The 27,599-nt window shown below is 42.2% G+C and overlaps 2 protein-coding genes across 2 annotated transcripts in view; one reads left to right on the top strand and one right to left on the bottom strand.

Annotated features, from left to right (window-relative positions):
* The window catches only part of LOC126412899 (ionotropic receptor 75a-like), a 129,224-nt gene extending 124,586 nt beyond the window's left edge, over positions 1–4,638 (bottom strand). The window contains exon 1 of the mRNA XM_050083144.1: positions 4,572–4,638. Coding sequence (XP_049939101.1) covers positions 4,572–4,638 — 67 coding nt within the window. The remainder of the gene's footprint in view (positions 1–4,571) is intronic.
* A 61-nt stretch (positions 4,639–4,699) lies between these two features.
* LOC126412150 (uncharacterized) lies at positions 4,700–26,422 on the top strand. Its single transcript, XM_050081998.1, has 2 exons — positions 4,700–4,842; positions 25,849–26,422. The coding sequence occupies exons 1-2, from the start codon at positions 4,700–4,702 to the stop codon at positions 26,420–26,422; spliced, it is 717 nt and encodes a 238-aa protein (XP_049937955.1).
* The last annotated feature ends 1,177 nt before the right edge of the window (positions 26,423–27,599 follow it).

The raw sequence follows: 27,599 nt of genomic DNA, 5'->3' as shown, positions 1-27,599 counted from the left end.
TCTCTCACAATAATGGCTTTTCCGCCTAGGCGAAAGTTTGCTTCAACAACAGATAAGAAATAAGATCTGCTATCTCTAGAAAGTGTCCGGTGGAGTAGAAGCGACATTTAATGAAAGAAGCTAATCCTTAATCACTTGTGCTCTATAGCTCTGACCTACAAAGTATAGTGTTTCCTAATAGTGTATTTTCTTAAACATTGTGTTTCAGGAGGAGGCACATGTCTCGCAAATCTGTAAGTGATAAAAACAATTTTTGTTAAGTTTATGGCGAATTCACCTTAAAAGTACGGAGACGAAATTTCGCGCCTCGAATTAAAAGAGCTTATGAGTGTTATTTTGGCAGTAATATAGACCAGAATAAGTTTTGGGTCCCACAGACCTGTTACGCCAAATGAGTATCATTATTAATTGGCTGGATTAAAAGATTCCGTCATTCTTTTTGCGGTTCTTATAATATGGTGGGAACCCAAGGATCATGTAACGGAGGGTAACTTCTACTTGACAAATATATCTTAACTCGTTCAAAGTCCAAACATACTGTCAAATGTCCGCCTTTAGACCCAGCAATTCGAAAAGTGCCTCATGGACCAAGCCTTCCCATATCTACTCCACCAGACGACAAAAACTGACTGAGGATTTTGAAAGTGTTGATGGTATTACTACAAATAAATCTCACTTTCTAAAACAGTAGGATCTAAATGACTTGGCTCGTGATCTAAAGTAACTGAAAAGAAAAGAGTAGTCATTTGTTTGAAGACCTAAATGCAGCCACCTCTTCCGTCAAGGCCAAAAGGAATGAAGCATTTATTTTGTAAATGGGAGGACATAGATTTCTGTAACTATGTTGTTTCTTTGCAAGAGTCACTGTGTGCTGTACATAAACCTAAAGATTGACGTTTGTTCATTGTCTCCTCGCAAACCAGCTTGAAATGGTCTTGCTACACAAAGGAAATAAGTGTCCATCAGTTCCTAAACTTCACGTAGCTGGTCTGAAGTAAAGTTACATGAACATGTATATCTTGGAATCCAGAATCCGATGTGATGATTAGCTGTAATATGACGTTGAAAAAAAAAAAAAAATGTTCCACTCCCATCTAATGTGTTAATTTCTATCCTGAGAACCTCGTCGAACATTTCCACGAGAATATTCTGAGATTGAAAAACGCTACCAGGGAAAATGGGCTACAAATAAAGAGTGACTTAGCTTCCCCTACCGATTTCGTTTTGTAAAACCAACAATGCTATATCAGGCCTTCATAAACCGCGTGCGAGGTTTTCATATTCTCTCACTTGCTAAACGCAAACTACTAATCCTACAGAAAAACGAGCAGGACCTTTTTGTAACAAATTTAATGTTGCTAAATTTTATAGCCGGATACATTTACGCTAGAGGTCACGGTTTTCTAGTTACTCATGGAAAATTTACAAAACTGACATTCGCAACTCCCCACTCATCCCTCAGCAGTCCGGATTTCTAGTATGTTTTTCCTGGCACTTATCTCAGTATAAAAATTTCAGACTTCACGAACTACCCGATATTCGACCTTTTTTCGTCTCTTTTTATTGGGTCGTTATTCTACTGTTGTAGTCGGCTATTTCGTTAAAATTATTGATTTAAAAGTGTCCCTGAGGGTAATGAAAGAAAAACGACTTTTTTGAACGTTAGCTAAATCTAATTACGTCGATAATTCGATCCAAATTTAGCCTTTACAAGCACAGTAGTCACGAGGCCTGACGGATATAACAGTGTAATTGTTTATGTTATGCTGTTAGGTAAAATTTAAAAAAAACGTCAGTTTTACAATTTATAAGGTAAAATTTAGAAAAAGGCCAGTTTTACAATTTGTAAGTGCTCGACCAAGCCGGTGGCGTAATAATGTCTGTCAATAAATACAAAAAAAGGTCGAATGTTGGAAATAATTCGTGGTGTCGCAAATTTTTGTACGGTGGTAGGAGTGCGTGATTCAGGGTACGTTTGAAGGTCACTTTTGTACGCTTTACTTTAATAACTCGAAAACTACGGCCTCTAACAAAAACGTAAGCCAGTACAAAGTTTAACTACGCTACAGATCCTACCTTAAGAACCTATCCATTTTTTCTGCAGAATTAATAGTACGCACATACAGAGCTAGAGAATATTGAAATCTCTTCGAGTTTATGATGCCCAGATATAACATTGCGGGTTGCATAAAACAACATCGGTAGGGCCTGCTTAATCACACAGTATGTTGGTAGTGTTAGGCACTTAAGAGCGATGTTCCTCAAGCAAAATATTACCTACAATCTACTTCGCATACATCTTTGGTAGGTAAATTGGATTCTAGCTAATGGTTTACATTTACGCAAATGTATAATTATCAGAAATGTTCTTAATCCGACGTTATAAATTTGATTACTCACAAACTGTGGTTTGTGAAATAGTTATGTAAAATGATTTGAAATAGGCATAAAAACTCAGTAAGAATCACTCATTATACTTCTTCTAAGAATAAAAAACTTAAATTTTGTTGACCAGTGTAATCTGTAACAAAAAAAAAAAAAAAAAAAATCAATACGAAAGACACATGTGTAAGTACTGTAATACAACAGCAATACGCAGTGGGGGCAACCAATATCACATAGCTGTACGAAGTTTCTAGAGTAGAAATTTGTATGATATATTGAGCTAGAAGCGTATTATCGTATCCATAATGAGTGACAGCCTGACGGCTACCCTCTGAATGGTATTAATTCGCCTGGCAGGACATCTGTTGTTTCTTATATGACTAGTTGAAGAATAATGGAGGCTGTAGCAATACTGTTTGGTACCATGGATAATTTAGCTTCTGTTGTTAATGTAAAAGTCAAAAAATTTATTTGCACTGATATTACAGTAATCGTACTCATATAACATGCGTCATTTTCTGGGCATTGCGTGTTCATATTATGATGGGTTGATTCACATTCTGCAAAATCATTTTTATGTGTATGAAGTGCATCAATTACTTCTTACAATGACATTATTTCAAAGCAGTATTGTATAAAGGTAAATATGTGAATTTTTTGAAATAGCATTTTCTTCTGGTGTAATTTGAAGAAGGTCTTTGTCTCTACAAAATCGAATGTGAACGCAAAGACTAAGTAGAGTTGCATAAAGATATGATAAAGTTTCTTAGCCGCCCCAGTGGCCGAGCGGTTCTAGGCGCTACAGTCTGGAACCGCGCGACCGCTACGGTCGCAAGTTCGAATCCTGCCTCGGGCATGGATGTGTGTGATGTCCTTAGGTTATTTGGGTTTAAGTAGTTCTAGGGGACTGATGACCTCAGCAGTTAAGTCCCATAGTGCTCAGAGCCAAAGTTTCTTATAGCAGACTTGTACTTTGCCTAGAAATGTTGGCGTATATGAACATAATATACGTTCAACAATTTTTCAACAATTGAGGAAGGCAGTTTCGCGTGAAAAAATAAAGAATGTTTTCTGCTGCGTTTCTTCATCCAGCACGAAACATATTCCTTTATTAATACGCTCAGCACTTTGTCCATAGTCCACACAGGCGTGCATGTATCGGTCCTGTCAACGGCGGCCGTACCCCGCACGAGCGCAGCTTTTCCATTCGCTGAAACGTGTTCTCCCGAATGCTACACGACTGTCGGCTGTAGGATAGCCGTAGTAGTTCGTATTTTGTCCGCTAGATGTAGAATAAAGCGATTTACAACTGTTACTTTGCTGAACATGTTGTCGGAACATTAGACACTAGCTGTCGCTACTGTTATCAATAACAGAAAGGGCCAGTCAACAAGCCTCAAAATAAAGTAGTTGAAGCTTTCTGTTCTTTTTTGAAAAGTCCTATTCTAGCTGTGAAATGGAAAAATAAACGTGATGTTTATTGCCTCTCCACAAAAAAAAAAAAAAAAAAAAAAAAAAAAAATGGTTCAAATGGCTCTGGGCACTATGGGACTTTACATTTGAGGTCATCAGTCCCCTGGACTTAGAACTACTTAAACCTAACTAACCTAAGGACAACACAAACATCCATGGCCGAAGCAGGATTCGAACCTGCGACCGTAGCAGTCGCACGGTTCCGGACTGCGCGCCTAGAATCGCGAGACCACCGCGGCCGGCCCACCTCGCTCAGAGTGGTACAGAGACTGGAATGTTGAAATCTGCGTATCACAATGTTATCAAGACTACCATTTGGAAGTAAATCATACATAAGATATCAAACAAATATGACACGTGTGAAGTTATTTTTTGTTTTTACTTGAAATCTTTGTAAGAAAACGTAAATTTTTTTTTTGGGGAAGTTTTTTTCATTTTATGGCGATAATAACACACCAGTGCTCATGAAAACATATAGATTTTCTAACCTACAAAAAATGAGGTTTAAAATGATACTAAATGAGTATGCTTGACTATTGTGTAATTGCTTTGTAAATTTGCTATAAAATCGCCAGTTCACGTACGCAATTGAAGAGGTTATACAGCAATGTAAATGTGTCAAATAATTTGTATGCTGACAAATTTTGTGACTCGCAGTGGTCTCTAAGAATCCATTTCAGACTTTTGGAGCTTGGGCGATACGTTTCACTGACCATATGTCGTGCAGGTGTAAGTGACCACAATGCGGAAACGCTTGTAGTTGAAATAGTCGACAGGCATATCAACGGTCGCGCCGTCCAGCAAAGCGCAGTAGACGCAGGGCAGCAGCAGCAGAAGCAGCATGGCCGGCGCGGCAGTGGTCTTCATCTGCGGCCGCGTGACGTCACAGCCGCCTGCGCCGCCTCCGGACTGGCCCAACAGCCGGCGGCGCGCGGCCTTTCCCGTGTCGCCGAACGACTCGGCCGGGACGAAAGTGCTCCATCAGTAAGTCTCTTTGCGGGGCGCCACGAATTGTCGGTGAACACAGCAATAAAACCACTTACGTTATTTTACAGACAGGGAGAGAGCAGCATTTCTCCGGAAATGTATAGCGAAAGTACGTTCTTAACGCGTTAAAATTCTCAGAGTTCTGTATCAAAAGGGAAGTACGGTTGCTACCGTGATTCAGCAGCTGCTTCTTGTATTATTTCAAAGTTCTAAAACGTCCATACTCAGTGGACGGCTTACAATAACTTCGATTGTCGGCATTGTACAGCTATTTGAGGAAAATTACTATGAGTATACCTGCGCTGGTGAAATACACGGGTATCATGAAAGCTTCACTACTGTCTTTGCGCAAGGATTCTTGGTCTAAATAATGACTAAATTATACAAAGGACTGCCGGGAAAACATTTCTAAGTGTTGCAGGAATTTGTTGGATGGAGGTGAGTCATAGATTGTTACGAAACTGAAAAAAAAAAATGGAGCGGGTGATATGTGGTGTTGCAAAACAACGCTGAAAATTGATTGGAAGCCCTCCTCAGAATCAGAGAGGAAAGCAATACGGAGGAAACACTGACTGAAAATGTTCAAATGTATGTGAATTCTTATGGGACTAAACTGCTAAGGTCATCAGTCCCTAAGTTTACACACTACTTAACCTAAATTATCCTAAGCATAAACACACACACCCATACCCGAGGGAGGACTCGAACCTCCGTCGGGACCAGCCGCACAGCCCATGACTGCAGCGTCTGAGATCGCTCGGCTAATCCCGCGCGGCACTGACAAGAAGTAAGAGACCTACAAAGAAGGGGGCCTTTGGGCTTAACGTCCCATTGACGACGAATTCAATACAGGCGGACCACAAGCTCAGATTGGGGCAGGACGCGGAAGTCGTGCACTTCCAAAGGAACCATTCTGGAATTCGCCTTAAGTCTCTTTGGGAAATCACAGAAAACCTAAAACTGAAAAGCCAGAAGGGGGTTTGAACCGTCGTCCTCCTGAATACGAGTCCAGTGTCTTACCGTTGTGTCATCTCACTCGGTTGAAGATGGGACAAGTGTGGAGGCACCAGGTAACAGAAGGAGACGTAGAGGGCAACAAGTGTACGGGAAGACAGAGATTGGAACATATCCAACATATAACCGAGGAGTTCGGTATAAGTACTGCTCGGAGATAACATGGGATGGCACAGGATCAGTCACAAGACTGATGGCAAAGAAGATATATCGAAGCTGAGGGCGCTATGGCATGCTCGACATGGAGGTAGCTAGTTCTAAGCTTTGCATTCGAAGAAATTTTCTCCTTCGGTGATTAGTCCGCTCCCTCTCCAGAGGGACACCACCTTGATGAAGCACTGTCCGTGTGGGTGGAGAGGCTTGCTTATCCACGTCAAGCTGAGGGCTATGCCGAAGGTAGAGGACCTACTGCCAGAAAGGCCGTAGCTGATGGATCAGTCTAAGAGCGTCCCACAACGTCCTGTCATCCTTATCCACTCCTAGTCCTTACCCAGTTCCCTTCCTCAACTGAAGGTGTGATGTGATCCGTGCTGAGGCGTGCATGGCACATGGGAAGATGTGTCGCAAACGGAGGCTCAGGGATACCGAACGACCTCCCTGAAAAAGTAACCTTAGACCGCGATGGGTTTCCATGGTGCGGACCGTGTAGATCCCCAAATCCCATGGAGCCAAGGTGTACACGACTGACGAAAATAATTTAAAAAAATTGAGAGGCAAACTGAGACCTCAGACACTCAAAAATCGGGGTCAGGATCGGTGAAATGCACTTCCACTACTGAATCAGAGTCTAGACGTGACTGAAGTGGGAACTGTAACTCAGAAGTTAGACCAGATCAAGATTAAAGCCTTGTCTGCGGCCCAAATTTCTCAGGAATAGAAGCAAAAGGAAGGAAAAGAATGGCTTCCAAAAAAGGTGGAGGGAATTAAAAGGGTTTGAGCCCAGGAGACCCAAGAAAAAACTGTCTCAGGTTGAAAGGGATATGCAGACCCCCCTCATCGTCAAAGACAGGTAACAAGAGGATAAGGGAACAATCTAAGACTCCCTCCTCCCAGGATAAGCAAGTTCAGAAAAAGCCCAGGCAAGAAATAGAGAACCTATAGGACTGCAGTCTCGGTTTTTAGGTTGGCGGTTATCCAAGAAGGCCATGATATCCTCAGGGGAGAATGTGAAGCTGCTGGTCAAGACGACAGCTGAGCTTCTTAACGCCGCAAAGGTGTTAATATAGGTACCAAAGACCCTTAAGGCCACTGGTAAGCATGTCGCACAGGAGGAGCTCAAGCAGATGGCCCTCTTTGAAAAGATTGGGGGGGGGGGGGAGGGGCGGGGCGAGGGACGCTGGTCCAGGATCCAAGCTCAGAAGGCTCTATCTATATCGCAGTACCTTCACTTTTCTCTGTGAGGGGGTGCATACAGTGGGGATGGTTCAAGGTGGCCATGATATCCTCAGGGGAGAATGTGAAGCTGCTGGTCAAGACGACAGCTGAGCTTCTTAACGCCGCAAAGGTGTTAATATAGGTACCAAAGACCCTTAAGGATTTCTATCCAAAGACTCTGTTCAAGAAAATAGGGGTCCAGAACATAAAAGTCTCGACAGCGGATAGGAGAGTAATCAACCAGAAAGCTGTACCGGATAGACGAATGCTTGTGGTGGAGGTCAGAGAGAAGTCCCAGAAGATGATGCTGCCCTGAGCTGCCCCTGATACAAGAACCATACTTATATGAAGGGGGTGTATCAGGCCTGAATGGTACTGGAGGTAAGGTGATTTATGTTAGAAATCTAAGATACTTCAGAACATGCATTTATGTGATAAATGGAATTTCTTTCATGCCAATGATGGATTTCTGTTCCAGGGACCTGGTGACCATCAGGCTGCAGCAACATGAATAAGGCATCACGAGGGAAATTGATTTGGGCTCAGCATACCTTCCTTACAAAGACAGCTGTCCTCTCCATCGGCAAGGTAACCAACTGTTGGTTGGATGCAACGCCAATGCCCACAACTTAGTGTGGGGCAGCAAGGACACCAACAGGAGATGTGAGTACCTTCTTGAATTTCTCTTGTCTGATGACCTGGAGGTCCTGAATAGGGCTGACAAACGTACATTCAGGAACAGCAGATATGAAGAAGTAATTGACATAACCTTTGGTTTCATGATGATGGGCAGCTATGTCAAACAGTGGCATGTGGCGTTAGACCCATCCTCATAAGATCACATGTATATTAAATTTAACATTGAAATGGGAATCAGACAGACCACAGCCTATAGGAATCCTAGGAAAACAGACTGGGAGACATATAGAAGGGACCTTGACTTAAGCTTATCAGAAATTAAAATCTCGATAAGGAATCCAGTAGAGTTTGAGGAAGTAGCAGAGGCTGTGTTAGTGACCTCATACCAGGACAACTGCTCAGTCACCAAGAAGTACACAAAGAGGAGTGTGCCCTGATGGAACAACAACTTGGAAACTTAAAGAAGACATATATAAGACTGTTTAACCTTGCCAGATGTAAAGGACAAAGGGAAAAATATCGTGAGGCCCTTGTCAACTACAACCATGCAAATTGCACAAGGAGGCATCCTGGAATGCATTCTGTGAGGAAGTGGAGGACATGGCAGCTCAACCCAGACTTCACAAAATTCTCACTAGACTACAACCATGCAAATTGCACAAGGAGGCATCCTGGAAGGCATTCTGTGAGGAAGTGGAGGACATGGCTGCTCAACCCAGACTTAATGTGGGGGGTCCATGTTAGTTTATCATCTAAGGTTACCCCTATATATTTTAGTAACCCCTTCACAGGTATAGTTTCATCGAAAAGCTTTAGATTTCAACTTGTGTGTTGGATATGCTTCTTCGTGAATGGTACCACAACAGTCTTCTTAAGATTAACCCTTAGATTCTCACTAGAGTACCAACTAATCCAGGAGGTACATTGAGCAGGGAGGATATGGAATATACAAAGACAGCACATGAGACGCTGGAATTGCTCAACTCACTTTCCTCAATGTGCTCTGGCAGATAACACAGTCCCTGAGAGACAATGATTCAGTAAAATGAATGGGCGGTGGGAACATTCCAACCATTCAAGTAATCTGGCCCAGATGGAATCTTTTCATCTCTCCTGTAATAAGCAGGATACAATCTTATAAGAGGCCTGTGCAGGTTATTCAGGGGTAGCCTAGCAGCAGGAATCATTCCCAATACCTGGAGGGCAGTGAAGGTTTTCTTTATTCCCAGGCCAGGGAGAATTGATCATACCAAGGCCAAGGATAGGAGACGAATCAGTCTGTCTTCATTCTTAAAACATTTGAAAAACTGGTTAATGTACATGTTGGGTAGAGGAGGCTAACTAAGGCTCCTCTACATTCAAACCAACATGCATATCAACCAGGTAAATCATGTGAGACAGCTCTCCATCAACTCGTTGGGAAGGTCGAGAAAGCACTGTACTTTCAGGAAATTACATCTTGCTAGATATCAAGGAGGCTTTTAGTAACACAACCATCGATTCCATGGTTAGGGCGGTAGAGCATGACCAAGGGGCCATGTATGTGGACTAGGGCTATGCTTAGTGAAAGGAAGGTAGAGGCCACCATGATGAATGAAAAGAATATAATTAACACCACTAGAAGTTGTCCATACGGAGGAGTTTTGCTCCCTTTATTGTGGAATCTAATGATGAACGAACTCTGAGGAACTAAATTCCAGACAATGGTTTTGCCAAGGATACACAGATGACCTTGTCATAGTAATACTTGGCAAATTTACTGACACAGTCAGGAATATGCCAGAAGGTGCGCTGGACATTGTGTTAGAATGGTGCAGGAAACAGCAGGATCTAAGGGTTAATCTTAAGAAGACTGTTGTGGTACCATTCAAGAAGAAGCATATCCAACACACAAGTTGAAATCCAAAGCTTTTCGATGAAACTATACCTGTGAAGGGGTTACTAAAATATCTAGCGGTAACCTTAGATGAGAAACTAACATGGACCCCTCACATTAAGAGCATCTGCTCCATGGAGAAAGTTACTCTAGCGAGTACCAGAAGAGCTTGTGGCAAAAACTGTGGCCTAAGCCCCATAGGTATGCACTGGATATACACCACAGTGGTTAAACCTAGAATCTCCTATGGGGCTGTAGTGTGGTGGAAGAAGGTAGAACAGCAGGTTGCAGCTAAGGAGCTCTCTAAGGTGCAGAGACTGGCCTGCTTAGGCATAACAAGCGTAATTATCAACACACCAACAGCTGGGATGGAAACCATATTGAACATGCTACAAACACACCTTTGGGTCAAGATGGAGGCAGCATCTGGTGCATTCAGTCCCAAAACTTGTAAAAACTGGATCTCATTGGGGTATCCAGAATCATACACTAAAATAGTGAGTGAGATAAATATGGGAATGGTTGGGAAATAACGGCCGACTATATAGTAACTCCCAACTGCTTCAACAAGCCTTACAATATAATAATTGGAAGCCGGGAGCAATGGGAAGAAACAGCTCGACACCGTACGGGGGAAATTGTCTGGTTCACTGATGGGTCGAAATGAGACCAAAGCGCTTGGGCCGGGGTGTATGGGGTTCAGCCAAGACTTGAGAGTATCATTTCACTGCGAAAACTGGCCTTGGTATTCCGAAATCACTGCAATCAGGGCGTGTGTGGAGGAGAATATGCGTAGGTGCTACAAGAGCCGTAGCATCTACATCTATTCAGACAGCCAAAAAGCCCTGAAATCATTGGCAGCTCCTGCAACAAGATCTAAGATTTTTGCATAATGTCACAGGGTTCTGGTGGAGCAAGGGGGAAGCAATAGGGCAAACCTAGTGTGGGTCCCTGGCCACTCAGGGATCGGTAGCAGTGAACAAGCCGACAGATTGGCCATGATCGGGGCAAAGACTCCATTCATTTGACTCGAGCCTATCCTGACAATCACCAAGGCTATGATCAAACTAGAACTACGGAACTGGCTCAGCAGACAGCAAGCAGGATATTGGACGAAGGTCTATAAACAAAAGCATGGCAAGGTAATAATGCCAAAACCGTGTTTCAAAAGAAGCTATGTAATCCTGGGATTGAACAGGAAAGAGATCAAACTCATGGTTGGACTGATGACCGACCATGGGAATTTCAAAAAACACCTACATACAATGGGTATAACGGAAGAAGACCCTAAATGTAGGATGTGTTCTGAGGGTGAAGAAACTGCATCACACATAATCTTCGAATGCACTGCATTGGAGAGCAAGACACACAGAATTTTCGGGACAACTAGACCTGAAGAAACTGTGTGTAACAAAGCACTGGTAAAAGAACTGCGTACACTATTTAACGGCACTGTTTGGCTTTACTAGATATACAGGGAGCGATATCGCACAATAAATTCGGTTTTGGTGCTGGCAGTGATGGGTTAGACCAAAGCTGTTTTAGCTTCCCTGCTAAAATCAGATCAAATCAAATTAGGCCGCTCAAGAGGATAACAGGCAGAGTACAGTTTCCATTCACTAAACTGGGCACCAACACCCTGAATTAAGTCTTAAACCTCTTCGCAGTGCTTCAGTGAAAAGCAGGGTTTTAACTTCCATTTCGTTCAATATGGCAGGGCTTATATTTGTTTTAGCAGGGAAGGATTAATTGAAACAACGCCCACGGCCTGAAAGACGGAGGGAAAATGGAGCGGGAGGCAGGGTGGGAAAGTGTTAGGGAGATGAGTTCGCTTTCTAGAAATTTCTGAGCAGGCCAACGGAAGAACTGTCGCATCTGTGGGGCCTTATCACCTGTCAACAGTAGGTACACGAAACGATTTCCCGGCCGATTTGGTTAATGAGATAATCTTCGTCGATTTTTCTGGCGTATTTAGGAACGATACATTCCTAACACGTCGTAAGCTAAATACAAATTAGAAAGTGTTAGCCCTTTTACAGGACTGAGTAACCACGATTTTATGTCTAGACTGTTAAAGCAATGAGATTGTTAACTTGGTTTACAAACACAGCACTGTGTTAAAAAGACAGAATAAAACTATAAGCGGAATTCCAACATAGGTTCTTTAAGCAACAGGAAAACTATATGACCAGATAAACAAAAACCGTCACCAGCCCAAATCAGACAGATAATTCCACAGTATTTGTTAATAACTGCAGCTCTTACTTTATTCCTTTACTGTTTTACACGTCCATTGGTCTATGCTCTTAATATTTTAACGGAAATTTTTTACATAATTGGTTTATTGAAACTTTGGTATAAAACCCTCTCTTTAAACCTGTAATATCCCTACCACTATCCCCCCTCTAATCCCTGCTCAGTTTCAACTTACTCTATCCCCCTTGCTCCATTTTATAATTCCACTATTTTATATTGTTACACTTCACACATTCATTGTTCTACGCTGTGAACATCATAACGAGAATGTCTACATAATTATACTTTTTTATAATTTTTAACAAGACCCTATAATACCACTCCCCTCCTTTCTTCGTTTCTCCTCTCTTAATCATCCTGGCTCCATTTTTCCCCTTTCCTCCCCCCCCCCCAATTCTATCCCTCTTCCTCAACCTCCCCTCTTCCCTGCCGCCATTAGGGACCTGCGTTTGCAAAACACAGTTATCCTATATGACGTTCTGAACAGACAAGACGAGTTACTGACGCACTACTTAGGTAAAGTCTACATTTATGCACAATTCTTTTCTACTTATTTTAAAATATTAGACGGCACGTGTTTAGTTTTACTTTGTTTTGGATCTGATGATGATCCAGAGGGATCGAAACATGTCACGTAATTAAAAATATCCGACTGAAGAATAAATAATAATTGTTTTAAAACTCAGAATAAAAACGGAAACTCTTAAAATTGCAGCTAGGCGACAACATATTAGTAACATCAGTCCCACACAATTTCTGTAAAGTTCCCAACTGTTACAAATGAACAAAGTAAAGAAACTTTCCACACTATAACGTTTAATAACTGACCAACTTAATAAATACCGCTTTAATGAAAATTAATTGATCACTGATCAAAACGATTCCTAGACTGTGAGAGCCCTAGAACTGTTACAGCATTCGTCACTTCTGGAAGTACCTTGCACACACAGAAAGGTACTTAGCACGTAAGTTAAAATTTATGCGACTAATTCTAAGAAAAAGTAATTTCAAAACAATACGAAAAGTTAAACTATTTTATGTAACACTTTGATTTTCCAATTACTTGGAACAGTTCTTTTAGAGTATCTTTTAGAGTAATTGAGTAATTTGACTGAAGTATTTCAACAGTTCAGTTATTAATATTACCAAAAAAATCAAGTAATTAATTTATTTTTTTACGGATACTCAGAAACTTTCACGGTCAAGAATATAACCTTAACACAGGTTATGTTACATAGGTCAATGATATTCTGTTTACATATGTGTATCGAAATTCGCAAATATATTGAACCACTGCAATAAAATGATTAATTCATGACTGATTTAAGACTAAAGTTATGTTCATTGGTTGGAGATATCGTAGCGATGATTTGATTCGGTGGTGGCGATACGAAGTATTATTGAATTGTGGCTCTGCGTAAGCATTGTTCTGTTAAATTTCTTCTCTCCATTGTCAGACCTCGTAGACTATTACACATTACGCCAAGTCGCAATAAGCTGACAGTACTTCCATCCGATGGGTCTCTTATGATAATTTGGATTTTGCCTAGTTTTCCACTCCAGAATGTTCATATTTCGCGACTGGGTAGTGAATGACTGAAGTCCTCTTGGCGCGCTAAATTTGCGTTACTCACGCCTTTTCCTTTACCTCGCATGCACAGGGCGACTTTCCTCCATCTTTTCTTTCCTAGCCATTACAATTCTATCGGTTCCCTATGCATGAACTAGTGAAATGACAAATTATTTTAAATTTAAATTATTAAATAAATATGCATCTTTATTACAATCATCGAAATAAATACATAGACAATATTAAAAATAATAATACATCATTATTTAGCTGGGCGCCACAGAATTTAAAATACCCATGACATAATGTATTGGTGTTACAGGATGACTGGCGGAGAGTCCTTCCCTCCATCATAAATTTATTGCTGACTGCTATAATAACTTCAGTGAAAACGCAGCTGCAGTAATCGTAGGTAGCTGAAGATAGACGATGATAGACGCCAGTAATATACTTATATCGTAGCCTACTTGCAAAGCTGTTGTGCTAATGCGGAAAAATAGTGACAGAAGAGGTTTGAGGGTGTGGCAGCTTACTTTAGTCATCTCTGGGAACATGTACGCACTTTACATATCATAACAAGTCGTAGGAAAGCAACATAGAGCTATCTCTACTTGGATATTAGACAGTATAATAATATGGCATTATCCATTAATTCTAAAGCTAACTGTGTAAGCTTGACAGCGCCGAAATTTTGCAATACTTTTTAATGAATGAAAAAGTATGAAACCAATACCGTCTGAATTTATGTAATATTCACTATATATTTCTAAACTCATCAATGGCATTGAATCATTCGTTCCTTTGATACAATGACTCACTCAACACTTCTGTCAATATTTCTGAGGTCAGGACTCGCAAAGAACAGTGTTGACGCCTACAGGGAAGGCAACCACACGTACTTGGTGCCACTCATGGTTGTATCACGTAGGTGCTGCGTACAAGACCAAATAACACGGCGGTTTTTAACGTGTAACGACAGCGACTTTCAATAAACATAATGTTGTGCATCGTAAATCGTAAAAATGGGGAAATTTATTAAATATGTACTCTCACGCACGCCAAGCGTAGAGGGGATGATTCTAATTGCATAATTACCCGGATGACAGTGATCCATTTAGCCCCGAACAAAATATTCCAGGTAATCAACCACAGTGTTTAAAGCAGTTGTCTTTCGGTCTAGAGAGAAACATATGCTGTCTTCCGTTTTAGACTAAAACATTTAAATTCGTTCATAAGAATAGGAAGAATTACCTTAATCTTGATGAAGTTTGTGATCTTGAGCGGTTATGGGCTCCTGGTAAAATCTTCTGTGTTAGGGATTGAGATGAAGATGGGATTTGAAAGGGTAGGAAATGAGAAGGATGTGATATGAGTATTAGGAATGGTCAAGAGTTACGATGTATGTGGTAGCAAGCAGCAGAAAGGTGATCTGGTGCATGCAGTTGGAAATGGAAAAGGTAAGGTAGGCTATATAGTTGATACGATAGGTAGATAACACGAATTATTTCATAATCAGGGAGCGGAAGACAGTTGAAATAATCCTGAGAAGGATATGGAGTATGTGGAGATGCAAGGAACGTGGGAGATGGTTGTCGAGATGCGACAGCTGGCATGGTTTCTCAAGGATGCGGAACACAGGGGTCTTGGTATTCGATTTTGTGGGAAACACAGGACTAGCGAGTGGTGTTTGAGAACATGTGGGAGAGTTATCAGCTGGCACAAGGTATTGATTGAAGAGGGCAAATGGATACGGGAAACAAAGTCCATTACATGAAGTTCAAGCAAAGGCAGGGAGTGGTAAGACTTGGGAGAAGTGCAGATTCGTGTTTCATGGTCTTCGCCAATATTTTTGAAGGAGGTTTTTATCTGAGGTTTCGTAACTGATAAACTACTTGTTTTGGAAATAGAAGTTCCATAGCTACATGATATTGTTTTTATTCCATTTATTTATATTTCAGTTGGTTATTCCTGTATCTGTTGACTGTGTTTCTATAGGATTGAAAAATAAACTGTAAATAAATTAAATTGAAACAGTTAAGTGTAGCCTGTGGAATGTCTATCTGTAAAATAAACATTTATTTACCTGAGGATGGGACGTAAGGTCTTGCACGTATGTACCAAACTCGTAGAATTTAGTCTCTGTTTTTGGTCAGTTAGTAGCTTCAGTCTGTTGTGGGCTTCCTTTTGAGATGGTGGCACCATGTTAGCTTTTGACTGAATGTTAGCTAAAGGTTCTGTATGTTTTAGTCAGGCACATTGACGGTTGTAGACTGAGAGATAGTTTTTCCCAATAATTACATTTTTCATGAAATCTTCTCAAGCTTCCGTCGAGGTGACTGTATTGAAATATCCCGACGTTTCATTCACTGCCTCTATAAACAACTTCTGGCGAGGGGTCGAGATTGTACAGATATGCTGTACCTGATCAACGCCCGTCTCCCTACCTCTGGGGACAGGAACCTGCGGTGGGGGGAGGGGGGGGGGGGGCGGGCGAAGGGGTCGGACCGCAGTTCGACCGACAGTCCAAGGGGTCCTCATTCTTGCCATGGAGAGAAAATTCTGTTAAGTAGTCGTCCTCCCGCCGATGCGTCCTCGCATCCCCTATTTGCCGCATGCTTCGCACTAGGCTGACTTGTATGAAGGCATTCGTGTGACGTCATGTCTACTGGATGGCGGTCTACTCGAACATCTGGTGCAGGCTAGTGCAGCCTGTGCACAGAAGCAGACAGCACAGTGCCAGTTCCCTCATTGGCTGGTCCTGGAGTTCCCTTGGGACAGGGTGCACATCAATTTTGCTGCTAGTGTTTACTCGTTCTCAGTTATTTTTGGCATTGTGGGAACCCCTAGCTCCCTCGTGTCTGATAACAGTAGACAATTTGTGTTGATGGATTTTGAAGACGTTTGCATTCGCAATGGTATCCACCATCTGGCTATTGTTCCATTTCGCCTAGATCCTTATTCGGAGGTAGAGCACTTCGCAGGTATATTCAAGACCCAAATGAAGAAGTACAGTCCGTCCTACATCTTTCTATGACGATGCATCGTCGAATTTTCTGGCGACAACGATTAATGAGTGCAGTCCGGCGAAACATTTGCATTGGTGCCAGCCATAGGGTCCATTGGATTTCTAGCATCCTGATTTGCTTGCTACGGACCACCAGCCCCCTGGTGTTTTCCTCCTAGGGCTGCCGTTTGGTCCAGTCCTTTGGCTGCCGACAGGAGTGGCTGTCGGGTGTCGTCGTGGATTGTCAGTTGTTTGCGGTGGATATCGGCAAGGCACAGCTGACCTGTCGTGAAAATCAGTTGTGCCTGCACCCTGTTGGGACATCTCTGGCAGGGCCTCCTGGTCAGCTGATTGACAGGGCTGCTCACGATACTGTGCAGGGATGGGTTCCCATATTCAGTTAGGCATCCCTATGTTGCTGCCCCCTCCAATCCCTTCACTGGGCTCCTGTAAAAAAAATGGCTCTGAGCACTATGAGACTTAACTGCTGAGGTCATCAGTCCCCTAGAACTTAGAACTACTTAAACCTAACTAACCTAAGGACATCACACACATCCATGCCCGAGGCAGGATTCGAACCTGCGACTGTAGTGTCCTCTACGGTCGCAGGTTCGAATCCTGCCTCGGGCATGGATGTGTGTCATGTCCTTAGGTTAGTTAGGTTTAAGTAGTTCTAAGTTCTAGGGGACTGATGACCTTAGAAGTTAAGTCCCATAGTGCTCAGAGCCATTTGAACCATTTTGACTGTAGTGTGCTCCTGCAGCCTGCAGCCTCAGGTCCCAGTGAGTATCACGCCGGCGCCTGCAGGTGTGGAGCCCATGGATTTCGTACCGTCCTTCGCTGATAGAAGTGCCCTTATCCCCACTGTTGCCGGTGGACCCGCCATTGCCGCAGCCTTCGTGTCCTTCCTTCTTTCCGGCGAAGCCAACGACGTCACTTTTGTCTTCTTCAGTGACTGGTGCACTGCTGGGTTCTTCGGTGCCCTCTCTGGTTCTGCGCTGGATGCCGCTACCCAAGCATAGTAATTTTCGGAGCTAAGTGGCCTTTTCAAGGGGGTATTGAGTTGGTATCCCGCCAGCGTAGAAATTGCTTTGGAAGCGGATGATCTGGCATGGGTAGCGTAGCGGAATGGTTTAGAAACCTGCCACATTGGGCGCAAGTGATGTGTAGCGTGGACAGACCCGCTGTTAGAAGTGTTTCCCTTTGTATGGAAGTAAGCTGAGTGGGTCAGTGCTTAGACATCGCATTACGCTTCCTGGCGAATGTTGCTGCCGAGTGCTCAGGTGTTAGCCACCCATACCAGCCACGCACCGAATTTATTCCCGGGCGCGCCGCTACTTCGTTCCGGACTCTCTGCTTCCCGTAGATTGGCTCACATGGCGAGCTTCGTTTCCTCTCACAGGGCTCTGTTCCCCAGTTATCATCGAGCCACCGTCAGCCCTCGAAGTACACATGCCGATAGTGTAGTGCCGCAGCTTTGTGATGCCTATGCAGGTACTAAATCAGACAAAGTATTATATCATACTAACTGCTTGCGGCGTTGTGACTCCTACGCAGATACTAAAGCACTTAAAGTATTATTTCATACTCTGCTCCTTTCCATCAATTGGTCCACAACTTTCAGTCGATTTATTGTGCTACATTCACTTATAAAGTCAGCTTGTCCCTTTTCTTGATAAACCCAACTTTGTTTTCTGTACGGTTTCTGATCATTTTAGTGAATATTCTTAACAGTACAGGACTGAAGTTTGTTTTTGGATTTCATTTGTCTCTTTTCTCGTGATGTAGGACAATGACGATGTTTGTCAAATATCGGAGACTTGTCTTCCTCTGCAGATATTCTGAAAATATTTTGCAAAGCTCCATTTGTAATTCTTTTTTGCTTTAATCGTTCATACTGAAACTTCAACATATCCAGGCGCCTTTCCTTCATACCTCAAACATATCTGTACAGTTTATCTGGCATTATTTCTGCTATAATATTAATTTCGTTATTGACAAACTGTGGTTTTTATACCATACAAACACTAAAAGGTGTCGTACATTACCTGTATAATCTTCTCTCTGTTGTTAGCTACTCTTCTTTAACGGATTATACGTGTTGTCCGTCCGTCATAAGTTTCTGTTTAATTTATCATACATATTTTTATTAGTTTCTCTTTTCAAATTTTCATACTAAATTATCATGTCCTCTCGAGGAATTTCCGGGTAGTATTGTCTAATTAAATATATTCTATCATTTACAACTCATCATCTGCTTGAAAGTCTCGGCTTATCCCTTAACAACTGCATAATGACTCGTTCCGTTTGAGAGTACCTTTAATTTTGTCTTCTTTATACCTATAATATCGTTTGCTGTTCAGTAGGCACCTCTCCTAAATAAATGCGGCTTTCATAAAGTTTGTGTAATATATTTTTCTCAGTGTGTTGATGAATATAATCTGATATACCTATCAATGTCTCCATTTACATGCATGATTTCCTACTTGTACTCTTCCTAACCTTGTATCTGTTTCTTACTCTGTGATTTACGAGTCTCTGATCATTTGCAATCGGAAAGTTTTCGATCATTACGTACTGTACAATTTCTTTATTATTTGGTATTATAAAGGGTGACCATTGATAAAACAGACAAACTGCAGGGAGGTATTCCTGATTGGAAATGGAGGAGAAAAGTCCGGAAATGGACGGTGTACGTGCAATGACAACAAATTGTCCCGAAACACAGCACAGAGCTGCATCGCATTCATTTCACATAAAATGATCTTTGGACATCGTGGTTGTGGAGAAACTGGGATTGCTGTAAATTAACTTAGTATTAAGAAAACAGTCTTAATCACGATTTTTTTATTTATTTAGTGCCGACCGGTTTCAGCCCTTTACAGGGGCCATCGCGCTGGTGGCGTCACTGCCATACCTCGGTAGACGTGACGCTACCAGCAGTCGACCATATGTTCGCCCTGAAGATGGCCCCTGCGATGGGCTGAAACCGGTCGGCACTAAATAAATAAAAATTCACGATTAAGACTGTTTTCTTAATACTGAGTTCACATAAAATGTTCAGAGTGGCCCCCGTGGGATTGCAGGTAATAGGGATAGTAGCGTTTGTAATGCACGATACACATAGTCGTACTTTGGCTTACACCGTGTTGACGGGTCACTTGCCTGGATGTTGAACTAGGGTTCGTCTCAATATCCAGTAGAGCCCAGTTCTCCAGATCTGGTGTACGCACAGTCCTCCGCCTCCCTACACGTTCGTCTGTCTGAAAGGATCCATGATCACACAAACGCCCAAAAAGGGTCTGAAATGTTGTGTGATGTGGCTGGCGTCTGTGAGGGTGGTTGGTATGGCTGTGCTGCCTCTCGATCTTTTACATCTGGTTGACCGTACACAAACACAACTTCAATTTGTTCCCGACATGAATACCGGAGCATTCTGCTGCTTATAGTAGCTGCATCAGTCACACAGCCTGCATCACACAACGACCACATGGCACGTGGTCAGAGATGCTGTCAAATTCATTAGCGCCCTCAACGATGGCAACGATGCATTTCCGGACACTTCTTCACAGGACCTTTTTCCCTCAGTATCCAGTAAGGAATTCCGACCGTGCAGTTTGTCGGTTTTGTTAATGTTCACTCTGTATAATGTTCCAACTTTAACCATTGTCAAATCCATTACCTGTTGGTATCCTTTTTAAAGAATGTTTTTAAGGAGTAACATGTTGTCCTCGGCAAATACTATTAACGTATAATAATTCATAAGCTTCTGTCCTGCTTTTACATTAAATTACTAATTTATTGCCTTGTAATGTGAGTTACCACTTTATGTATCTCTCAACACGGATTTGTTACCTCACCTAGACGTAAGCACGTTTACGCATGTCGAGCAGTAAGGACCTGCATATTTCAGTTTTCCCAGAATGAGTGGGTTTGTTTAACAGTGTTGCTCAGTTTCTTTTGCTGATTGGTTCTCAAATTGTTTTCTGCGCTCTCCCACCTCTTGCGCTGCCGTAGTTTGATGTTTCATAGCGTTGATCTGTTTCAGTTTTCACCTGTCCCTTTCACACAGAAAAGATTTTCGACCACTACATTGTCTTCCCATAGCCTTGCAAACATGTAGCATACGACATTTTAACGAACAGATGGGACAGGTAAGCAGACACAGTATATCCAACTGCTATGAAAAATGGATCTCTCAACTTCTTTTATCTATTGCCGGTTCTCCAGCTTTCCTTATTACCTACACTTACATCTGTTTAATTCTGTGAACCATATGCTAAACAGATAGATAGATGAAAGTTTTAGTTTCCCTGCGATACTGTCGTCTGTTGTGTACCGAAATGATTCATCTACAAATCTATACAATATTACAGAATATTCTGAAGCCATTAGTACCTATCAAACAATTTTAAAAAAAGAAAGTTTAGTTCATATACCAAAGAAACTGCTCATTTGGAAAAATAAAAACTGATAGAACACGACATAAGGGAATATTAGCGTGGGTCCCGGAGAAGTTGAGGAACACCCGAGATAATACTCACCCTACGACTTATCTTAGAAAAAAGATTAAAGAAAAGAAAAGTTTCGTTTATACCATTTATAGACGCAGAGAAAAACGTGTGTTGAGAAGCTATTTACAACTTTTGCAGAGAACAGACATAAATTATGAAAATAGAAGGACTGAAATGGAACGTCGATTGAGAAAGCAATGAGATAGTACTGTAGTCTATTCCCATTTTAGTCTTTCTACATGCTGGGCAGGTAGTAAAGGAAAGGAAGAAGAAATCTGAGGTAGGAATTAAAGTCCAGGGAGAAAATATAGAAATTTTGAGGTTTGCCAATGACACTGTAATTCCGTCAGAGACCGCAATGAACCTGGAAGAGCAGCTGAATGCAATCCGTAGTGTCTTAAGAGGTTGTAAGATGAACATCAGAACAAGTATAGTTGGATGTAATCGAATGAAACCAGGCGATGCTGAAGGAATTAGATTAAGAAATGAGACGCTAAATATATTATGTTAGTTTTGCTATTTGGTTAACAGAAAAATTAATGGCCGAAATAAATGCAGACTGGCTATAGCACAAAAAGCATTTCTGAAAAAGAGGAATTTGTTAACATCTAATATGAATTTAAGGGGAGTTGGAACGCCCTACCCAACAATGTTAAATTTAGTGACTTGGCTTTCCTGTTTTTCAGGAACCACTGTAGCTATTGACATGAAACTTTTACAGGATATTAAACTGTATGTTCTGAGTCTACTGGACTACAATAATTGCATTTCAGTCACTTCTTTCGGAAATACAATTTATTAATTACATGGTTAAAATTTTGTGTACTTTTTTGTACATTATCCTAAATAATTTTAATTATACATACCATTATGTTCTTCTTTTAGTTCAGTAGTCCCAGGATATGTACGTTATTACTTCCTGAAAATTTGAATACTCTACTCAAAGTGGTTTCTGCGATTTAGGGAAAAACGGAACAGAAAATGTAAATTTTCTGTAACGGCTTATGAAGTTTCAAAAGAGTATCTCACTTAGTAGGGGAGACCGGGGCATGTTAGCCATAGGGGCAGGATGGCCCAGTCGAGTTAGTTCATACAATAGACGCTAGATTGTGCTGGGAATCAATCAGCAGGTTGGTAGCACTGTCCCGCTCCCTCTACAGGAGCAATGTGGCCGGCGGAGCAGTTTTGTACAAGTTGTGTTGATTACCTGTTTTTGTGCGTGTGTGAGTAAAATTCTACTCGTCGGTTAAATGTGTGTTGTGTAAAGTTTGCTTACTTAAGGTGCAAGAGGTGAGTAGTATAATTAAACGTCGTAGTTTAAGGGTTATTTCTATATGGCATAAATCTAAATTGCTTTAGTAGGTTTTGTGACGAACAGAATTTATTGTAAACATGGCAATGGGGCAGGTTGACCCAGAAACGACGGGGCACGATGGCCACCCGGGCCAACCTGCCCCGTCCTATATATATTTTTAAACTCGATGAAAGATTTATTATTTATGAAACTATTAACATAAATTTCGAGGTTAAACATATTTTGATACGTTTCAGAGGTCAAAAGATCGTCATATTCACGAGATAAAAGGCGTTTTAAAAAGAAAACACCAACCTGTAAATTTTGTTATAATCTTAAATAGCGATCTGAGTAGTCAGAATCTGGTTTATTCCTTTGTTTTTAGAACATCAGAGTTACGGCCTTAGTTTAAACCATTTGTTTTATCTATAGCAACATAAAAATGTTGCGAAATTATAAAAGAAGAAGTGAAAGTGAAAGAGGAATGATTTCTGAAGATACGATGCTAAAAGCAGTTTTAGAAGTCAAAGAAAAGGGAAGATCTGTGAGGGCTACTAGCGAGGTATTTGGGATTCCAAGAAAAACTTTGGGGAGGTACTGTGCTAAGTACAAACAGATCTCATGTCAGCCTACACAGTCAATTGAACCTCAGGAAACTGAAACTGAACCTCAACCCATGCCAATGGACCAAAACCCTCAGCCTGGAGGAGTCCTACAAATACTTAATGACAAGAAGAGGCCTTGGGATAAATTTGGCTATGATAAAAGATTTCACGTATGAAATGTTGTTAACCAAAATTATTTTTATTTGCAAAGCTATTTTTCAATTTCTAATGTTTTTTCTCTATCGCTGCCATTGTTATTGTGTCTATCTCTACGTCGTCTTGTGCACTGTAGGCCTACTGATTTGTCTCTCTCTATCTCTCTCTCTCACAAACACACACACACACTCACACACACACACACACACACACACACACACACACACACACACACACACATGAAAAGAAAAACTGTACCTCTATGGGTAACTTGATTAAAGTTGTTTATTTTCAGATATTTAATTCCGAACAAGAAGATATGCTTGAACAATACCTCACGAAGGCAAGTGACATATATTATGGTCTGTCCCCGAAAGAAGTCAGGCGGTTTACGCATAGATATGCTATTGCATGCAATAATAAAATACCCCAAACATGGACCGAGACCGAAATGGCGGGAAGTGATTGGTTCACATGATTCCTGAAGAGGCACCCTCAACTCTCCATTCAGACTCCTCAAGCAACTAGTTTAGCCCGGTGCACCAGTTTCAACAAGCATAATGTAGAACTGTTTTTTAATAATCTCGACATAGTTTTAAAAAGATTAAAAGTGAACCCTGCAGACATCTGGAACATTGACGAAACTGGAGTAACTACCGTCCAGCGACCTGATCGTGTAGTCGCTCGAAGAGGTTTTCGCCAAATAGGGCGAGTGACATCGACGGAGAGAGGGTCACTTGTTACGATCGCTTTTGCAGCTAGTGCGTTGGGTAATAGTGTGTCCATTCTTCATCTTCCCGAGGGTCAACTTCAAGCCTCATTTTATCCTTGACGGCCCGATTGGGTGTGATGGAGCAGCTCATCCTTCGGGATGGATGACGGAGACAAACTTTGCAAATACACTCCTGGAAATGGAAAAAAGAACACATTGACACCGGTGTGTCAGGCCCACCATATTTGCTCCGGACACTGCGAGAGGGCTGTACAAGCAATGATCACACGCACGGCACAGCGGACACACCAGGAACCGCGGTGTTGGCCGTCGAATGGCGCTAGCTGCGCAGCATTTGTGCACCGCCGCCGTCAGTGTCAGCCAGTTTGCCGTGGCATACGGAGCTCCATCGCAGTCTTTAACACTGGTAGCATGCCGCGACAGCGTGGACGTGAACCGTATGTGCAGTTGACGGACTTTGAGCGAGGGCGTATAGTGGGCATGCGGGAGGCCGGGTGGACGTACCGCCGAATTGCTCAACACGTGGAGCGTGAGGTCTCCACAGTACATCGATGTTGTCGCCAGTGGTCGGCGGAAGGTGCACGTGCCCGTCGACCTGGGACCGGACCGCAGCGACGCACGGATGCACGCCGAGACCGTAGGATCCTACGCAGTGCCATAGGGGACCGCACCGCCACTTCCTAGCAAATTAGGGACACTGTTGCTCCTGGGGTATCGGCGAGGACCATTCGCAACCGTCTCCATGAAGCTGGGCTACGGTCCCGCACACCGTTAGGCCGTCTTCCGCTCACGCCCCAACATCGTGCAGCCCGCCTCCAGTGGTGTCGCGACAGGCGTGAACGGAGGGACGAATGGAGACGTGTCGTCTTCAGCGATGAGAGTCGCTTCTGCCTTGGTGCCAATGATGGTCGTATGCGTGTTTGGCGCCGTGCAGGTGAGCGCCACAATCAGGACTGCATACGACCGAGGCACACAGGGCCAACACCCGGCATCATGGTGTTGGGAGCGATCTCCTACACTGGCCGTACACCACTGGTGATCGTCGAGGGGACACTGAATAGTGCACGGTACACCCAAACCGTCATCGAACCCATCGTTCTACCATTCCTAGACCGGCAAGGGAACTTGCTGTTCCAACAGGACAATGCACGTCCGCATGTATCCCGTGCCACCCAACGTGCTCTAGAAGGTGTAAGTCAACTACCCTGGCCAGCAAGATCTCCGGATCTGTCCCCCATTGAGCATGTTTGGGACTGGATGAAGCGTCGTCTCACGCGGTCTGCACGCCCAGCTCGAACGCTGGTCCAACTGAGGCGCCAGGTGGAAATGGCATGGCAAGCCGTTCCACAGGACTACATCCAGCATCTCTACGATCGTCTCCATGGGAGAATAGCAGCCTGCATTGCTGCGAAAGGTGGATATACACTGTACTAGTGCCGACATTGTGCATGCTCTGTTGCCTGTGTCTATGTGCCTGTGGTTCTGTCAGTGTGATCATGTGATGTATCTGACCCCAGGAATGTGTCAATAAAGTTTCCCCTTCCTGGGACAATGAATTCACGGTGTTCTTATTTCAATTTCCAGGTGTGTATATATGAAACATTTTGTTCTACACGCTCGCTGCTCAAAAGAACGCCCTTGCTTGGTTTTGATTGATAATCACAGTTGACATCTCGACTCTGAAGTTCTTGATTATTGTAAAGATAATGGAATCACTTTTCTCTCTTTTCCGGCGCATTGTAGCCACAAGCTGCAGCCTTTAGACAGAAGTGTTTATGAGTCTTTTAAAAAGTTCGTGAACTCAGCATGTGATGCATGAGTTACCAATAATAAACGGCCTATGACTATTTACGACATCCCGTCTATAGTGCGGATAGCACTTCCAAATGCTGCAACTCCCAATAACATAACCCGTGGATTTAAGGTAACTGGGATCAATCCCTTTAACAAAAATATTTTTACTGACAGTCATTTTATGCCTTCCTACACTTCAGATAGGCCAGACCCAAACACTGAAAACAGTCCATCAACTCGAGCTGAGATAAACGTAAGACCGTTTCCAACTCCAGAAGAGGTCAGACCTTTTGAAAAAGCAGAGCCCAGAAAAAGTATGGAAGCAGGGAAAAGGAAAAGAGTTTCTGCCATAGTGACAGACACTCCAGTAAAAAAAGTCCTCGAGGAAGAACAAAAAGGTGCAAAAGAAAAGAAGGCGAAAGCATTGGAAAGAAAACTTAAATCACTTTTTCAAAAAGAAAGTAGGAACAATGGTAGAATGAAATTAACTAAATCAACTGCAATAGGTCTAAAACGCAAGAAGAAGCCAATGGAAGATGACGATGATGAAGATGACGATGAGGAAGATGAAGATTCATTGTGCCTAAGGTGTCTCAAGCCTTTTTCAAACAGTCAACCTGGAGCACAATGGATTCAGTGCACAAACTGCAAGTGTTGGGCTCATCAGACATGCATGAGAAACGAAATCCGTGGACTATTTTATGAGTGTTATAACTGTGCTGATCCTTTGGATGTGGACAGTGATTAAAGTTGATTGGTTTGTATTAAGGCACTATAATTCCTAATAATTTTAAGCTTTCCCTCTGTCATAATAAAATGTTAAGCATTTAACTCAATATTCAACTTGATTTGGTGATCATTAAAGTATGTTTCTTGATAACTATTCGCTTTATTTTGATATCCTGAAGTTATACCAGTTTAACTTATCAACATATTTCATGGGTCAACGTGCCCCAGCCTCTGGGCCAACTTACCCCGAGGTAGGGGCGGATTGGCCCACTTCACATATGTCCAGTTTTTTCTAAATTTTTTGACTCATATTTTCAAGGTTAATAATTGTGATCCAGATTCAGTGAGACTTCTCTAAATATTTAGCAATAACTTCATAAATCTAAATATGCAAAAAAAAATTAATATAATTTTTTTTAAAAAAATATGGCCAACGTGTCCCGGTCTCCCCTACATGCTTATTTGCGCATTTTTAGTTACTCAGAAGCACCCTGCATCATACTGTATACCATCCTCTTGATCCTTTTCCAAGTTTTTCCTTCTTTTCTTCTTTCTGGACTCCTTAGTGGCCAACTGTGCTGCGTACTCTGCTTTATCAATGCAAATCTTGTCCATCCGTTCAAGTTCTCTGAAGTAGTTAGTTCCAGGATTAACTGCCATATGCTGTGGCACTTTCACCCTACCAATGTTGACAGCATTAAAAGCAATAACAGCATCATGGAACCCCCACTTTAGTGTCTTCATTCCAGCAAAAACATTTTTTGGTAAGCGAGTCCATATACGACTATCGAACGACTCATTGGGATTTTTGAGTCTGACCATGCAGACACTTCTTCAGTAATTCAGGATTTGCCAGGTCTCTGTAAATAGGTTTTAGGATATCCATGACTGCTGCTGGGATGGCATGTTTATGGCTATATTAACCGTTTGAGTACTGAGCAAAGCGGTAATTGCACCATGAATCAGGTTCAAGAGGGCAAAGGTGGTGTACTGGTTTTTCATCAGTTGACAGTCTGTGGCAGAAGATAGCCGATACTGTCTGCTTCATTTCCAAGAAATCCTCAGTATTATATCTAATGACCATCCCATAATACTGCTGTACTTCATCAATCATTTTGTCTGTCAGCCTGCCTCTTATGGTGTTACCTTCAGAAAGCTTCTTGTCTCTCAAACTTTGTTTCAAATTCCCCAACCTG

Source organism: Schistocerca serialis, chromosome 1, assembly GCF_023864345.2.
Source record: "Schistocerca serialis cubense isolate TAMUIC-IGC-003099 chromosome 1, iqSchSeri2.2, whole genome shotgun sequence".
Lineage (NCBI taxonomy): Eukaryota > Metazoa > Arthropoda > Insecta > Orthoptera > Acrididae > Schistocerca > Schistocerca serialis.
The sequence above is the reverse complement of the archived record's forward strand: the minus strand, read 5'-3'. Positions and strand labels throughout refer to the sequence as shown.